At 45.4% G+C, this 16,878-nt stretch overlaps 1 protein-coding gene across 26 annotated transcripts in view; it reads right to left on the bottom strand.

The window, feature by feature from the left end:
- NUDT13 (nudix hydrolase 13) overlaps nucleotides 1-16,878 on the bottom strand; it is a 40,027-nt gene that overhangs the window by 4,147 nt on the left and 19,002 nt on the right. For 6 of the 26 annotated variants that reach the window (XM_051823780.3, XM_089313429.1, XM_008269973.5 and 3 more), the window contains 7 exons: nucleotides 15,949-16,037; nucleotides 11,175-11,314; nucleotides 8,222-8,356; nucleotides 7,298-7,404; nucleotides 4,436-4,561; nucleotides 4,172-4,283; nucleotides 1,906-2,060 (listed from right to left, as the gene is read on the bottom strand). In XM_051823780.3, the coding sequence (XP_051679740.3) occupies nucleotides 1,906-2,060; nucleotides 4,172-4,283; nucleotides 4,436-4,561; nucleotides 7,298-7,404; nucleotides 8,222-8,356; nucleotides 11,175-11,314; nucleotides 15,949-16,028 (855 nt within the window). In that variant the 5' untranslated portion in view covers nucleotides 16,029-16,037. Of the gene's footprint in view, nucleotides 1-1,343; nucleotides 1,401-1,905; nucleotides 2,061-4,171; nucleotides 4,284-4,435; nucleotides 4,562-7,297; nucleotides 7,405-7,547; nucleotides 7,713-8,221; nucleotides 8,357-11,174; nucleotides 11,315-15,948; nucleotides 16,038-16,878 lie in introns of those variants that run through there. The other 20 variants (XM_070057857.2, XM_070057854.2, XM_051823781.3 and 17 more) reach the window with 7 other exon arrangements.

Genomic DNA, 16,878 nt, shown 5'->3' with positions numbered 1-16,878 from the left:
GCCTGGGAAAGCAGTAAAAGCTGGCCCAAGTCCTTGGGCTCCTTGCATTGGCCTAGCCCAGCCCCTGGCCATTGTGGCCATTTGGGGAGTGGACCAGCAAATGGAAGATCTCTTTCTTTGCCTCTGCCTCTGCCTCTCTGTAACTCTGCCTTTCAAATAATAAATAAATAAATCATACAAAAAAAAGAAAACATACTGAATAAGCTTCTAGACACTGAACTGAGCAATGATTTCCTAGATAGCACAACAGAAGCACAGGAAACAAAAGCAAAAATAGTCAGGTGGGATTACATCGGACTAAAAACTTCATCAGAGCAAAGGGGGAAAAAAAGCAACCTACAAAATGGAAGAAAATATTTACAGACCATGTATCTGATAAAGGACTAATATATAAAGTACCTAAGGAACACCTACAACTCAAATCTAAAAAACAAAAAACTAGAAATAACGGGCAAAGGACCAGAAGAGACAGCTTTCAAAAGAAGACACACATGTGGCTAAAGTTATATGAAAAGTTGTTCAGCATCACTAATCAAGGAAATGCAAATCAAAACCATGAGCTATCACCTCGCATCTGCTAGGATAGTTATCATCAAAAATAAAGGACAACAAATGCTGGCAAGGATTTGCGGAAAAAAGAACCCTTGTACACCGTTGTGGGGAATGTAAGTGGGTGCAGCCACAAAGAGAAACGAAGAGGAAATTTCCTCAAAAAATTAAAAATAGAACTATCAGGGCCGGTGTTGTGGCACAGCAGGTGAGCCACCCCTGTGATGCCAGCACCCGTATGAGTGCAGGTCTGAGTCCTGTCTACTCCACTCCCCATCCATCTCCCTGATAATGCGCCTGGGAAAGCAGTGAAAGATGGCCCAGGTACTTGGGTCCCTGTACCCATGTGGGAGACTGAGATGGAGAGATCCAGGCTCCATGCTTGGCCTGGCCCAGCCCTGGCCACTGCAGCCATTTGGGAAGTGAACCAGCGAATGGAAGGTACCTGCTCCCCTCTCCCCTGTAACTGCCACTCAAATAAAACCTTTAAAAACCAGAATTACGTTTGATCAAGCAATCCCACTTCTGGATATATATCCAAAGGAACTGAAATCTGAACCCTGAGGAGATGGGTAACTGCACTCCCACATTCATTGCAGCAGCATTCACAGCAGCCAGGATACGTAAACAATCTAAATTATCCATCGTGGACGAATGGATAAAGAAGCGGTAAATAAATGCAATGGGATATTCAACTTTGCAAAAAGGAAAACTGCATTTCAACAAAATGGATGAACATGGAGGGTATGCTACATGAAATAAACTAGACACAGACAAAATCTGGATGAACTCACATGTGGAACCCCAATTGGTCAAACATAGAAACACAGTAGAATGGTGGTGCCCAGGGTCTAGTGGAAAGGAGGAAATGGGGAGGTATTGGTTAAAGGGTATAAAGTTTCAGTTACGTAAAATATGTTGAAGATCTGTACAACATAGGGCCTATCGTTAATACTGTGTTGTTTATGTAAAATTTTTCTAAGAATAGATCTTATGTTAAGTGCTTTTATTGCGAAAAAGAAAAACCAAAGGGGACAGGAAGAAACTTGGATGCAATGAATAAGTGTATAGCATAGGTATAATTTGATGGTATCAGAGGTGTATATTTATCTCCAAATTCATCAAATTGCATTCATTAATTACAGCTTTTCTATGTCAATTGTACCTCAATAAAGTAGTTCAAAAATTATCTCATAATTGGGAGATATACAGGGGAGAATGGTGATGGTTTACTATACTGCAAATTCCTTGGGGTTATAAGTCATACATCTTGTAATGTAAGCCATGGTGGACATGATAGAGATGTAAGAAGTAAAGCCAAGGAAGCCTCACAGCATAAGGGAAACAAGAACTCACCTCTGTCTGCCCTGGCTTCACAGTTGCGTGACAAGCAATCATGAGAGAACAGTTAGGAAAGGGCCAGTGTTGGGATGTGGAGTACTGCAGGCTTTCCACTTCCAGTCCCACCTCTTCTGCAACTTCCCGACGAACAGCCTCTTCCACACTCTCACCTGCAAGCATTCAGAGTAATTCAGGACAGCCTGCTGCAGGAAGTCTGTCATGTGTCTGTATCATGATAGCCCATTTTGAATGGAGTGCCAAACTGACTTAGTGTCTATGAAGCGTCTTTGGGAGTGTCCTACACCTTTGACTCTTACCAACAATAGGAATCAAGTCTGGAGTTGGATACTGAACCAGTGCTTGAGCCTGCTAGGTTCGTTACAATGTGAAGTAAGGCTGGCAGTGGGGGAGGCCACTGCTGCCCACAAGGTTGCTAAAAATTCCACTTCCCACCATGTTCAAATTTTACCCCAATGAGCTGGGGAAAAAAATGACCAAGCTATGAATAAATATTGAGTTGTAGTTGATATTACAGATGCTGAAATATTTAGGGAGACATGTAATAATGTCTATAATTTGTGCATCAAGAAATAAGATGAACTGGTGGATGGTGTTACAGATTGAACAAAACTTGGCTGCCCAAACTCATGCAGATGTAAAGTCTTTTTTTTCTTAATTTGTATGTATCTCATAAATACATTAAGAACATAGTATTTCTTCCCACTGTACCTGCACCCCCCACTCTCCCCCTCCTCTTCCTCCCTCTCCTGTATGAGAAAGAAAAAAAAAAAGAAAGAATGGAATTTAAACAACTAAGAGAACAGTTCCTCAACAGTCTAGACAAGGACTGTTCTGTTACCGCTTCTTGAAGATGATTTTGCTTCCCCCCTTCCTCTTATCCCTTCCTTTCTCCCCCTTCTTTCCTTTTAGAAATTTGATTCTTTAAAGAGGAACCCAAGCATGATGCATCTTTTGTGAGCTCTTAGACATAACTATAACTTATGAGACGTAATATCCTCCATTTAATAATACACTAAAAGGAAGTGATTCTTCAGAACAAGTTTTACTATTAAGTCTCATGGTACAACTCTGGGGACAGAGGTCCTGAATGAGAACTTAGTGCACAGTGCCTCTTGTTTTTTTTTTTTTTAACAAATAACACTCTTACGTATGGCATAAGTGATCCCCTAAGGCTCTTGACATGAGCTGCCTTGGCTATGGAAGCCTTTTAAATACAGTAGCTCGACAAAGCCATAAGCAAAGTGGAAGTTCTCTCCTCCCTTCAGAGAAAAGTACATCCTTCTTTGGTGGCCACTTCTTAAGTCTTTCTGTTATTTAAAGATTATTTGAAAGACAGAGTTACAAAGAGATGGTTGGGGGGAGGTCTTCCATCCACTGGTTCACTCCCTAGATGGCCACAATGGCCACAGCCCATCTGATCTGAAGCCAGGAGTCAGGAGCTTCTTCCAGGTCTCCCACATGGGTACAGGGGCCCAAGGACTCAGGCCATCTTCTACTGCTTTCCCAGGCCATAGCAGAGAGCTGGATCAGCAGAGGAGCAGCCAGGACTCAAACTGGTGCCTATATGGGATGCTGGCACTGCAGGCGGCGGCTTTACCTGCTGCGCCACAGTGCTGGCCCCTCAATGTAAAGTCTTAATGTTAAGGGTGGATGGACTGAAGGTGGAGAATGATCTAATTATGGCCTGTGAGTGGTGGGTCTGGTGGCAGGTCCTTAGGTCACTGGGAACTTGCCTCAGAAGGCAGTTCCCGAGGGATGGTTGCTTATTTAATCTAAGTTTGGCCTTGCTTCTTTCTCTCTGCCTCCTGGCTTACCATGTGATTATGCTTCCGTTCCTGCCCCACCTCTGCCAGCCTCCACCAGACTCCAGAGTAACGGGACCACCCAGTGCTGAACTGTGTACCTCCAAACTGTAAGCAGAAGTATTCTTTTCTTTCCATGAAGCTCTTCTTGGGTATTTTAGTTCAAATAACAAAGAGCTGACTAAAAAACTAATTGGCAAATGAATGGCTATTTGATACATGGAGTACAAAGCTATGGAATCTAGGTGTAGGCATACAGGTGTTCACTGTATGATTCTCTCAAGTGTGCTGCATGTTTGAAAAATTTGCCTAATACTGGAAAATTAGGATGTCAGCGGTTTTCTTGATGTGACAAGGAAGAATGTGCTTGAGATACCAAGCACCATGGCAACAGCAAAAAACACCTGTTAATAAGGCTTTAGGTCCTCCAGTGTCACCTGTTTATCCCCTGAACTTACCTATATCGCAGAACCCTGCCAAGGCAGAGTACATTCCTTTGGGAAAGGAGCTCTGGCGGGCAAGCAGGCATCGGGTTCCATCTGACACCAGAGTGATCACCACGGGAGCCATCTAGGAGAGGGGGATGGAAACTGAGCCAGGGGCCCTTTAGGGCCTCTAGTGAACTGAAGGAAGAAGAGCCTTATGATTGGGTGGGCTTCCTTCGCCAGAACTGAGCAGCCCATGGCCTTCTGGGATTACTGTCCCCTTGAAGCCCTGCTTACCTGTGGGTAATAGATGATGTTACTGGAAGGGCACACACGCTTGCTCCCTGCCATGTTCTTCCTGGTGGGCTGCCCACTTCTGCTGCAGAACTGGTGAGCATCATGCCAGCTGAGGAGAGCCTGAGCCTGCGAGTACAGAGACATGCCTGGTTTTCATTGAGAAAGCTTGTGGGGCTCACCCAGAACGGCACCAGGCATGTCTCCAGAGCAGTGCATAGGGAAATGTCGGCGTCTTTCCAGCTTCACTACTTTAATTTTTTAAAAGATATTTGTTTGTTTGTTTGTTTTGAAAGGCAGAGTTACAGTGAGGCAGAGGCAGAGAGAGAAAGAGGTCTTCCATCCGCTGGTTTACTCCCCAGATGGCCGCAAGAGCCAGAGCTGGACCTGATCCAAAGCCAGGAGACTGGAGCATCTTCCAGGTCTCCCAGGCAGGTGCAGGGACCCAAGGACTTGGGCCATCTTCTACTGCTTTCCCAGGCCATAGCAGAGAGCTGGATAGGAAGTAGAGCAGCTGGGACTTGAATCAGTGCCTATATGGGATGCCGGCACTGTAGGCTGTGGCTTTACCTGCCACACCACAGCACCAGCCCCCAGCTTCACTACTTTAAATGGTTACTAATTTAAACCTTAAGATAAGGAAACTATGTGAACATATTATTCTAGCATCAGAAATCTAAGTAAAGGAAAGCATATTTTAAAATGGATGAAGTTTTTAAAAAAAATTTATTTAAGTATACAAGTTTCACATATACAGATTTAGGAACAGAGTGATACTTCCCATCCTACCCTCTCTCCTGCCCAAGCTCCAACCCTTTTTCCTCCTCCCTCTCCCGTTCCCACTCTTAAGTTTTACAAAAATCTACTTTCAGTTTACTTAATGACCATAAAGTTAACACTACACTGTGGCTGGTGCTGTGACACAATGGGTTAAGGCCTCAGCTTGCAGGGCCGGCATTCTACATGGTGTCAGTTCGAGTCCCAGCTGCTCATCTCCCAATCCAGCTCTCTGCTGTGGCCTGGGAAAGCAGTAGAAGATGGCCCAAGTCCTTGGGCCCCTGCCCCATGTGGGAGACCCAGAAGAAGCTCCTGGCTCCTGGCTTCAGATCAGCTCAGCTCTGGCCGTTGTGGTCATTTGGGGAGTGAACCAGTGGATGGAAGATCTCTCTCTGGCTCTACCTCTCTCTGTAACTGTCTTTCAAATAAATAAAAATAATAATAATTAAAGTTAACCCTACACCAAGTAAAAAAGTTCAACAAGTAGTATGAAGAAAAAAAAAAAAAAAACACTGTTCCTCAAGAGATAAGGGCTGTAAAGAGATGATGAGTTATTTAAAACATGTAAGAGTGTGGGTGTTCGGTGCGTTAGTTAAGCTGCTGTTTGGGACACCACATCCCACACTGGAGCACAGGGTTCAAATTCTGGCTCTGCTGTGCATTCTAGGTTCCTGCTAATGTGCACCCTGGGAAGCAGCAGGTTATGACTCAGTAGCTGGGTCCCTGCCAACCATGTGGAAGACAGGACTGAGTTCCTAGCTCCTGGAGGCATTTGGGGAATGAACCTGTGTATTAGAGATCTCTCTGTCTCTCCATCTTTTAAATACATAAATGTCAAAATTTTTTTAACATAAAATATTTATGAATGCCCATGTACTCGCTACCCAGTTGAAAAAGAAAATCTTTCCAGTATAGTTCAACATCTCATATATTCCTTCCCAACAGAGTTCAAAAATTTTTTTCCAATTATAAACTGTTTAGAGGTCTCCCTTTAGAGTAAATGGACTGGGGCTAGCATTGTGGCATAGCAGGTGAAGCAGCCTCCTGCAATGCCTGCATCCTATGTAGGTGCTGGTTTGTGTCCCAGCTGCTCCACTTCTGATGTAGCTCACTCCTAATGGCCTTGGAAAAGAAGCAGAAGATGGCCCAAGTACTTGGGCCCCTACACCTGCAAGGGAGACCCTGAAGAAGCTCCTGGCTCCTGGCTTCAGCCTGGACCAGCCCTGGCTATTGTGGCCATCTGGGGAGTGAACCGCAGATGGAAGCATTCTCTCTCTCTCTTTGACTTTCAAATAAATAAATCTTTTTTTTATTTTTTATTTTTATTTTTTTATTTTTTGACAGGCAGAGTGGATAGTGAGAGAGAGAGACAGAGAGAAAGGTCTTCCTTTTTTTGCCGTTGGTTCACCCTCCAATGGCCACCACGGCTGGTGCGCTGCGGCCGGCGCACCGCGCTGATCCGAAGGCAGGAGCCAGGTGCTTATCCTGGTCTCCCATGGGGTGCAGGGCCCAAGCACTTGGGCCATCCTCCACTGCACTCCCGGGCCACAGCAGAGATTTGGCCTGGAAGAGGGGCAACCGGGACAGAATCCGGCGCCCTGACCGGGACTAGAACCCGGTGTGCCGGCGCCGCTAGGTGGAGGATTAGCCTATTGAGCTGTGGCACCGGCCATAAATAAATCTTAAAAAAAAAAAAAAAAAAAGTAAATGGACTATCAAAACACTTAAGCAAGAGAAATCTGAAGCTGGGAGGACAGGTCATTAAAGCAATGTAAAATTATGCCTCATAGGAAAAGCACGATGGTGGATGTTATGCTGTGGATGTTAATAGTGTTTATGAGGCCGACAGATAGTACTGCCATGGATTTGCAGTCTTTAAGAGGAAATGGTTTTGACAGCAGTTCTGCCAAAAACACAAGCACAAGAAGAGCAAGCCATCTTCCTATGGCACCCTGCCAAAACCTGTAGGAAGACCTCTGATCTGCAGGAGAAGAGATCACTGTGACCCCAGCCTTGTGTATGCACTCACGGATGTGCCTATACATCACACTATTAAGTTTTCTACAGAACTGAAAATTCAGAGTGTACCGTGAACAGCAAGGGGACGTCCTTCACGTCCATCTGGAAGAGGGCCTTCCTCAGCTCAATGAAGGACCCCTGGAGCTCCGTCTCCATTTGAGATTTCTGCAAGGAGGCTAGAAAATTGGCAAAGTGGAAAATCAGACAATTGTCAAACAGACTTTGCCACCAGGCCCCTCTCCAGTCTATCCTGTTTCCCAAACTAGCCTAATAAGACTCAGCTGGGGAAAATAAAAATCTATAGGTTCTCAAGCCCTACCTGGAGGTGCAGAAGCAGCAGGTGTGGAATGAGGCCCAGAACTTTTTTTTTTTTTTAACAAGCACCAGGTGTTTCTTATATTCAGGCCAGTTTGGGAAACATTATAGTATTTCCCAGTATCCTCTTCAGGGCAGTAAGAATATTTGCATTAGCCACACGTTATCCCTGGAAAAGAGATGAAATGGGACCGTGAAGCTTCTGTCTGACCTCCACTCCAGCATCATCACTTCTATGCCCAGTTCCTTAAAAAGAGAAGGAAAGCCGGATAGGGGCCATGAACCTATAGCAACGTGGTTCCCAAATGGAGGTCTGAGGACGAGAAATACTCCATGGGAACATTTTTATTTGCCTGCACTGCTAAGAGAAAATAAAAAAAATGATGGCATGAATCTTAAAACATCTTCTATGAAACATTTAAGATATAAAGTATATAAAGGTACAGAGAATTCATAAACATGTGTACCCACAACTTAGTTTAGAAAGCATTAAAATGTCTTATTTTCTTTTAAATGGTGATGGTAGGTGATAGTATTATTGTGTCCTTATTTGAAATAAAATAGAAAGTTCGTCACCTTTCTGTATTCTCCAAATTTTGAAAAACATTCTTCATCAGTATGTGAGACCCCAAGTCTGAGAAGTGCTGGGCAGCGCTCAGCGGGAGCACTGCTACGTACCGCTTACAGCAGAGGAGCTGTTCAGTCCTAGATCCAGAGCAAACCATGCTTCCTGCTGTTCAGAGCATCCAATCAGCACGGAATCCTCTATCCTCTGCGTATCCTGGCCGCACTTCTCCAGGAGCTTTTCCAACTCTTCAGAAGCAGAAGGGCTTCAATTAAACCACTACACCCATACTCGTCTCACAGGAAATCATCTACGTCAGCTTAAAGCAGGGTCACAGCTACTCAGTGCTATCCAGGGGAGACTGGTGCCAAAACCGCCCTTGGATACCGAAACCTGGAGATGCTCGAGTCCCTTATATAAAGCGGCAGACTAGTCCCTTATATAAAATGCCATACAATGTACATCCTCCCATATACTTTAAATAATCTCTAGATTGCTTATAATACCTAAGACAATGTAAGTGCTATGTCAATATTTGTTGTATTGTTTAGGGAATAATGACTACAAAAACCATATGTTTAGTACAGATGTGATTTTTTAAAAGGGAAGGCCTTAGCCGGCGCCGTGGCTCAATAGGCTAATCCTCCACCTTGCGGCGCCGGCAAACCGGGTTCTAGTCCCGGTTGGGGCGCCGGATTCTGTCCCGGTTGCCCCTCTTCCAGGCCAGCTCTCTGCTATGGCCAGGGAGTGCAGTGGAGGATGGCCCAGGTGCTTGGGCCCTGCACCCCATGGGAGACCAGGAAAAGCACCTGGCTCCTGGCTCCTGCCAGGATCAGCGCGGTGCGCCGGCTGCAGCGGCGGCCATTGGAGGGTGAACCAGCAGCAAAAGGAAGACCTTTCTCTCTCTGTCTCTCTCTCTCACTGTCCACTCTGCCTGTTAAAAAAAAAAAAAAAAAAGGGAAGGCCTAATTTTTAATGTAAATCCTACACCATTTTTAAAATTTATTCATTGACTTGAAAGATGGAACAAGATACTCCATCTGCTTGTTCAGTCCCCAAATGCTGGCAGAACCAGGAGCCCTGAACTCAGGTACTTAAGCCTTCACTGGCTGCTTCTCAGAGGTGTGCATTAGCAGGAAACTGGAACAGAAGTGGAGCCAGGACTGGAATCCAGCCATTCACAATGTAGCTGTTCAAGTCTCAACCACTGTGCCAAACACCTGCCTCAGATGCAATGTTTTCCCCAAATATTTTCAGTTTGTGGTTGGTTGAATCCAGGATGCAGGACAGTAGATATGGAGGGTCTGCTGTTCTTGGCTTAAAGTCACTGCCCTGAAGCTATTACTGTGCACTCTTGATCAGATCACTTCACCTAACTAGGCCTCAGTGTCTCCTTCAACAGTCTGAGCGATTAAGGTCAAACAAGGAATCTTGAGTAATACTGTGTTACTCTATGATTGCATGATGGAAGGAACATATTCTCTAGTTCATAAGTTGCACGATGGTTATGTTATTAAGGCACTGAAAACAGTAAGTATCACAATGTAAAATGGAAGCGACCAATCCAGTTCTAGAATTAGCCTCCAGAGTGTGCTGCTTTTGTGGGCCCGGGGGTTACTCACATCTGAAACTCCATCTGTCAGCGGTAAGTACTGTGTAGACAGTAAACTTGCCCCTCTGTGCATGTGGGACTTAGTAATTTGTTCATCACAATGCTTAGCACCTTATGCACTGCTGCAAACTACCTATCCGAGAACTTCAACATCTGACCCGGGGGAAATTCACTGGCAATGTAGTCAAAAGTTATCCAGGATATGGTGACAGCAAATAAAAGTGAAATTTAAGGGCCAGCATTGTGGCACAGTGGGTCAAGTTGCTGCTTGTAACACAGGCCTCCCAGCTGCTTCTGATCCAGCTTCCTGCTAATGTGCCCGCGAAAGCAGGGGATGATGGCCAAGTACTTGGACCCCTGCCACTCACGTAAGAGACCAGGATGGTGTTCCTAGCTTCTGGCTTTGGCCTGGCCCAGACCTGGCTGTTGTGGCCATTTGAAGACTCAACCAGCAGGTAGAAAATGAATCTCTCTCTGTCTCTGTCTCTGTCTCTATCTCTTTCCTTCCAACCTCCACTCCCATCATTCTGCCTTTCAAATAAATGAATCAGTAAATATTTTAGAAAAAAAATGTAGGCCCATCATATAAAAAAAATAGTTCAAAAGCATGTCTAAAAATCTGATAGTATTTTGAATGCCAAATGCCAATAGCTTAGATAGCTTTACTTATAAATACTGAAAGAGTTTTATGTTAATTCACTTTTTTTTTTTTTTTGACAGAGTGGACAGTGAGAGAGAGAGAGAGAGAGAGAAAGGTCTTCCTTTGCCGTTGGTTCACCCTCCAATGGCCACTGCAGCCGGCGCACTGCGCTGATCCGATGGCAGGAGCCAGGTACTTCTCCTGGTCTCCCATGGGGTGCAGGGCCCAAGCACTTGGGCCATCCTCCACTGCACTCCCTGGCCACAGCAGAGAGCTGGCCTGGAAGAGGAGCAACCGGGGCTAGAACCCGGTGTGCCGGCGCTGCAAGGTGGAGGATTAGCCTACTGAGCCGCGGTGCCGGCCTTTTAATTCACTTTTAATTTTGACCCTTTTCATAAAAATGAAGTTCTGTAACAGATGAGGCTGGAAGTCCCCAGTCTAAGGCTGGAAATCTCAGGCAACCTTTTTCTGTAAAGCGATACCAAGGGTTTTAGACTGGTTTAGTCATACAGTCTTTTCACAACTACTCGGTTCTGCCGTTACAGCGCAGACGCAAACCATAGACAACACATAAGCAAATGAACAAGACTGTAAAAAAAGTATTCATAAAACAGTTTATTGAGCCCTGGTTTAAGGCATTAGTGGTTCATATCATAATCCTTTTGACTGGAGAGCTAGGGTTCATACAATAAATTATTAATTGACAGAAGCAGCTACACAAGTGTGAAAAATTGAAAAGTTCAAGGAGCTGTCTTTACAGAATCAGTATGAACTACATGGTAGCCATGAATCCAGGGGTCCACTGTGGGCTTACCTAACAGGCTGACGCGGGGGGCCATGTAATGACGCTCTGATATTTGAAGCAAAGGAGCCAGGTGGTGAAAGAGGTAAAAGGCGCCTGTCTGCTGCGCTTTTTTACACGCATTGTCATCTTCCTTCAGTTCAAATAGGTACCTGCGTTGGGGAAATAATTAAACCATTACAAAAATCACACTTGGTTATCTTTTAAAATTTTATTTGTGTATTTTATTTGAGAGAGAGACACAGAGTTCCCATCTGCTGATTCACTCCCTAAATGCCGGCAACAGCTGGGGCTGGGCCAGCCCAAAGCCGCAAGCTGGGAACTTGATCCAGGTCTCACCCATGAGTGGCAGGGACCCAGCTACTTCAACCCTCATCACCTGCTGCCTCCCAGGATGGGTATTAGCAGGAAGCTGGAACGGGGAGTGGAATCAGGACCGGAACCCAGGCATTCCGATACGGGAGGCAAGTGGTGGCTTAACTGCTAGGCCAAACATCCGCCCCCACACTTGGTAATCTGTGGGTTTTCTCCTCCTGCATCTGTGTATTACCTCAGTTATTTCTCTTTATTTACATCTGAATTTTCTTCCCCTCCAAAAAAATATGTTTTTGAAACAGATACAAGCAATCATTCGTTCCCTCCTTTGCCCTAGTACATATCTGGCCCATACTTCTGTGGTTGCACGATTGTGGTACTATTTGTTCATTTATCTGTCTCCCCTACAAGACTCTGAGCTCCTTAAGGGCAGGGTCAGCCTTACACAGCTCTGTACCTCAGTAATTAGCATACTGAATGTCTCAATTCAATAAATATTTATTGAGTTTAACTTCAAAGGTAAAAAGTATTTACTGAATTGAACCTCAAGATACTTTGCCAATATTACACTGTGAAGCAAGAATTGACATGCAGTGGAGATGGAAACAAGTACAGTGATACAACATCAACCATAGAGACCTAATGCTGTGGTGCAGCAGGTTACGCTGCCAGCTGCAGTGCCAGCATCCCATATGAGCATGGTTCAAGTCCTGGCTGCTCCACTTCCGATCCAGCTCCCTGCTAATGCACCTGAGAAAGCAGAAGATGGCCCAAATCCTTGGGCCCCTGCACCCATGTGGGAGACCCAGAAGAAGCTCCAGGCTCCTGGCTTTGGATCAGCCCAGCTCCAGCCATTGCAGCCATTTGGGGAGTGAGCCAGCGGATAGAAGACCTGTCTCTCTCTCTTTCTCTCTCTCTCCTTCTTTCTCCTTCTCTCTCTCCGTCTCTGCCTTTCAAATAAATGAATAAATTTTGAAAGGAAGGAAGGAAGGAAGGAAGGAGAAGCAAGAAAGAGGAGGGAAGAGAGGGAGAGAGTAAAGGAAGGAAGGAAGGGAGGGAGAGAGGAAGACTGGGAGAGAGAGAGGGAGGGAGGGAGAGAGGGAGGGCGGTTTGGGTACATCCCTTCAAGAGCCTTGGGAATCAAGCCAGGTGTAATGGTGACGGAGGCAGATTTTCCTGGGGCCTTGGCATTACCTGTTTTTACCCGTCAGAAGCCCTAAATCAGACTTGCGGGTACATAGTGTATTCTGTCAAGTGTATTTACGGATGTTTTCTACAAGAGCTGTGAAATTAGTAGTAGGCAAAGTTGACTCAACATGAGAATACAAAGCAAAATGACAAAGGCTCCCCAGTGGCATCCTTAGAAACATGGTATGATCAAAGGGGTTCCAGTGAGCTCCGCGTTAATAGAAAAGAAACTTGATCTTTTAGACTCATGATATTTTTAAACTAATTTGAGTGACTGCAGCCCCCCTGGGGTACAAACTCGATACATGTCTAAGGAGAGACATGTGCCACTCAGAAATTACCACATATAAACAACAGAACAAACACTGCTGCCTCCGGAAAAGAGTGGTACAACCTGTGCTTTGCCCTAATGACCCTCAAAAGCAAAACACCTGCAACACCACCCAGGTTCAGGGTTGCACCCAGGCAGGGCCTCTCTAGAGACGGAGACACACAGTGCCTTGCACACTTCTCAGTGAGGAACTCCTGCCTTCCATTATGCTAGGATTATCAAGACTGCAAATATTCAGATTACTTTAATTTTGTCTTTTCTTATGTAACAATAAAAATAGTCATTCTTTTTTTTTTTTTTTTTTTTTTTTTTTTTGACAGGCAGAGTGGACAGTGAGAGAGAGAGACAGAGAGAGAAAGGTCTTCCTTTGCCGTTGGTTCACCCTCCAATGGCCGCCGCTGCGGCCGGCGCACCGCGATGATCCGATGGCAGGAGCCAGGATCCAGGTGCTTTTCCTGGTCTCCCATGGGGTGCAGGGCCCAAGCACCTGGGCCATCCTCCACTGCACTCCCTGGCCACAGCAGAGAGCTGGCCTGGAAGAGGGGCAACCGGGACAGAATCCGGCGCCCCAACCGGGACTAGAACCCGGTGTGCCGGCGCCGCAAGGTGGAGGATTAGCCTATTGAGCCACGGCGCCAGCTTAATAGTCATTCTTTAAAACTCAGAAAGACGATGATCAGTTTTTTAAAAAGGGAAACCATCCACCAGCCCACTACTCAGAACTGATCATTGTTCACTTCTGCACTTCAGAGTGATCATGCCATGCAGGGTTTTGCCTCTTACCCATTTTGCATGAACTTTTTAAAGACCTTGCATATACCTGGATTTCACAATTATCTGCACCAAAATATGTACCAATACACACGTGGGTATATTTAGAATCAACCGTATCTACTCATTTGTAGCCTTTTTCCTTAAACAAAAAACCCCCACTTTTTTCACATAATAAAACATTCTGTGTTGATAGGCTAGAATTCTTTTCTCATGATTTTGGTTCACTTTTAAATATATTTAGTCACGTCAACATATTTCTTAGACTGCTTGATAATTCTGCTTTTGTTCTCAGAGTCTCAGTCTGAGAAAGTGCAGACAACCTAGAAGTCCAACAACATCTAAAACAAGGATTGCAATTGTGTTATTCGCTCACTCTTGCTCAGGTAGGACTGTATGTTTATACACCTCTAAGTTTTGCACTGGGCGCTCAAGTTTGGCAGGGCCTTCTGTGGGGGGAGCCATGGTTGGGTGTGTTCCCCTCCTAAGGGGTTTTACAACTGTATTTGCATTTTAGCTTTGCGAGGTGTTCCTGGTGATTATTGGGTCAGGATTACAAATTAAACTCCTTCCTTAGGTTGGGGGTTCTCGGACCACAATACATAGATGGTGTAACTATCTATTAATTAGATTTTTATTTGTTTATTTGAGAGGCATAGATACATGGAGAAAAGGAGAGAGCCCCTCTCCTTTGTTTCACTCCCCAAATGCCAGAAACTGGAAACTCAATGCAGGTCTCCCAAGTGGGTGGCACTAACCCGCCTATTTTAGCCATCATGGCTACCTCGCAGGGTCTGCTTTAGCGGAAGATGAAGTTAGGAACTGGAGAATGGGATCAAACCCAGGCACTGCAATGTAGGACATGGGTGTTCCAGCTGGCGTTTTAACTGCTAGGCCCAACATCTACCCCAGATGATTTTTTTTTTTTTTTTTTTTTTGACAGGCAGAGTGGACAGTGAGAGAGAGAGACAGAGAGAGAAAGGTCTTCCTTTTGCCGTTGGTTCACTCTCCAATGGCCGCCGCTGCAGCCGGCGCACCGCGCTGATCCTGGCAGGAGCCAGGAGCCAGGTGCTTTTTCCTGGTCTCCCATGGGGTGCAGGGCCCAAGCACCTGGGCCATCCTCCACTGCACTCCTGGGCCACAGCAGAGAGCTGGCCTGGAAGAGGGGCAACCGGGACAGAATCCGGCGCCCCAACCGGGACTAGAACCCGGTGTGCCGGCGCCGCAAGGTGGAGGATTAGCCTATTGAGCCACGGCGCCGGCTACTACCCCAGATGATTTAAATTTAACCTCTAAAACTTAAAACAGCTGGTTAGTGGTTTTTTTTTTTTTAGATTTATTTATTTAACTGAAAGAGTTACTGAGAGAGTGGACGGGGAGAGACAGAGAGATGTTCCATCTACTGGTTCACTCCCCAAATGGCCACAACAGCTGGGCTGGGCCAGGTTGAAGCCAGGAGCCAGGAACTCCATCTGGATCTTCCACATGAGTGGCAGGGGCCCCAGGTACTTGGGTCAGCCTCTGCTGCTTTCCTAGGCCATTAGTAGGGAGCTGGACTGGAAATGGAGTAGCTGGGTACAAAGTGGTGCCCATATGGGATGCCAGCGCCGCCGGTGGCAGCTTGACCCACTACTCCAAGTGCCAGCCCTAGGTTAGTGATTTCAAATTTCTCCAGGCTACAGTAAAAATCCTTTAATCGTCTTCTGTGTTGTAGGTTTTTTTTTTTTTTCTGGTCTTGCTTTAAATGAAATTTACTTCTTTGGTTGGACAGGGGGTGGGGTTGTAGTTATTACCTTATTTTCAAGAACCTTCATGAAATACCCGTGTCATTTTATATGTTTGCTATTCTTTCGTGAGTGAACTTGATTTAGTTTCACTGCTACTGTTCATGTACTCTACAGTACTTTGGTGCCTGTTATATGTCAGGTCCTGTCTTATGCACTACAGGTACCACAAAGGAAAAGACAAAGCCTTTTCATAATAGAACCTATGTACAAGTATGAGACATTTGATATTAGAAATTTAGTTTAGACATTTTCCAGTTATAAACAATATGCAATGAATATAATTATGGGTAATTTTATCACACGTGATGAATCTTCAAGACTCTGAGATACATAGATTTTATAATTCAATAGGCCAAAGGTACACTAATCAGAGCTCAGGTTGTTCAAAACTCACCGTGTCTTAGTGACATAGGTTGACAGCAGCCTAAAGTACCCAGATTTGCTCCTCCAAGCTGCTCCACAGTACAGGAACATTATCAGGCCCTTAGAGAAAAGAGGAGTCAAAACCAAAGAATCATCGTATGCAAGTTCAAGTCGTGGATCACCAAGAGGGTTCTATTTTAAGTCAGGGTAGGATCATTTTGTAAGAGTAAGAAAAGAGCTACTGACTAGGACTCAGGTGACGGGGTTTCTAAAACACATTTCTACCTCTGACCAGCTATGGGATCGCCACTTCACAGCATTTGTTTGCTAATCTACAGAAGTGAAACGTCTTCCACCTGCCTAATAGACTGTTGTGAGGAATCAGCTAACCAGCCACAAAAAATGTGTGCTCCTCCTTCAAACTGTGGCTGTCGTCCTGGTAGCCAAAGCCTAGATCTCCCTCCTCCCTTGTAGCGAGGCAGGTAGGAGTCTGGGTCTAGTGGAAAGTGAGTGGAAGTGACATGGATCTCTTCAGGGCTGCTGTAGTTAAGAGACAGGGATGCCTTCTCCATCCTTTTTTTTTTTTTTTTTTTTCCCCTCTTCTCTGCTTGAAGACTCCCATTAGGTGCCATTAGGTGTGGCAGCTGGATCCTTCACCGTTACATGGAGAAAAGCCGCCCACAAACCTGAGACCGCTGCACTGGGCCATTTGTGCATGGGAAATAAACGTCCTGCATAGGAAGCCACTGGCATTTTGAATGTCACGTGCTGCAGCAGCTGGGGTTACCCTGGCTGATACGTCACAGGCCCGTGTGATCTCCAGAGCAGTGCAGCCACAAAAACGGGGCCCTGGGAGCGAAGTAAGGGGAATCCTGCAGACAGGAAAACGCTGAAATCATGGAAAGGCACATGGGCCCAAGACACTTTCTGGGTTTTTTTGGGGAGTTCATTGGGAAAGGAA

Source organism: Oryctolagus cuniculus, chromosome 15, assembly GCF_051225735.1.
Source record: "Oryctolagus cuniculus isolate XC-2025 breed Fujian yellow rabbit chromosome 15, ASM5122573v1, whole genome shotgun sequence".
NCBI lineage: Eukaryota > Metazoa > Chordata > Mammalia > Lagomorpha > Leporidae > Oryctolagus > Oryctolagus cuniculus.
The sequence above is the reverse complement of the archived record's forward strand: the minus strand, read 5'-3'. Positions and strand labels throughout refer to the sequence as shown.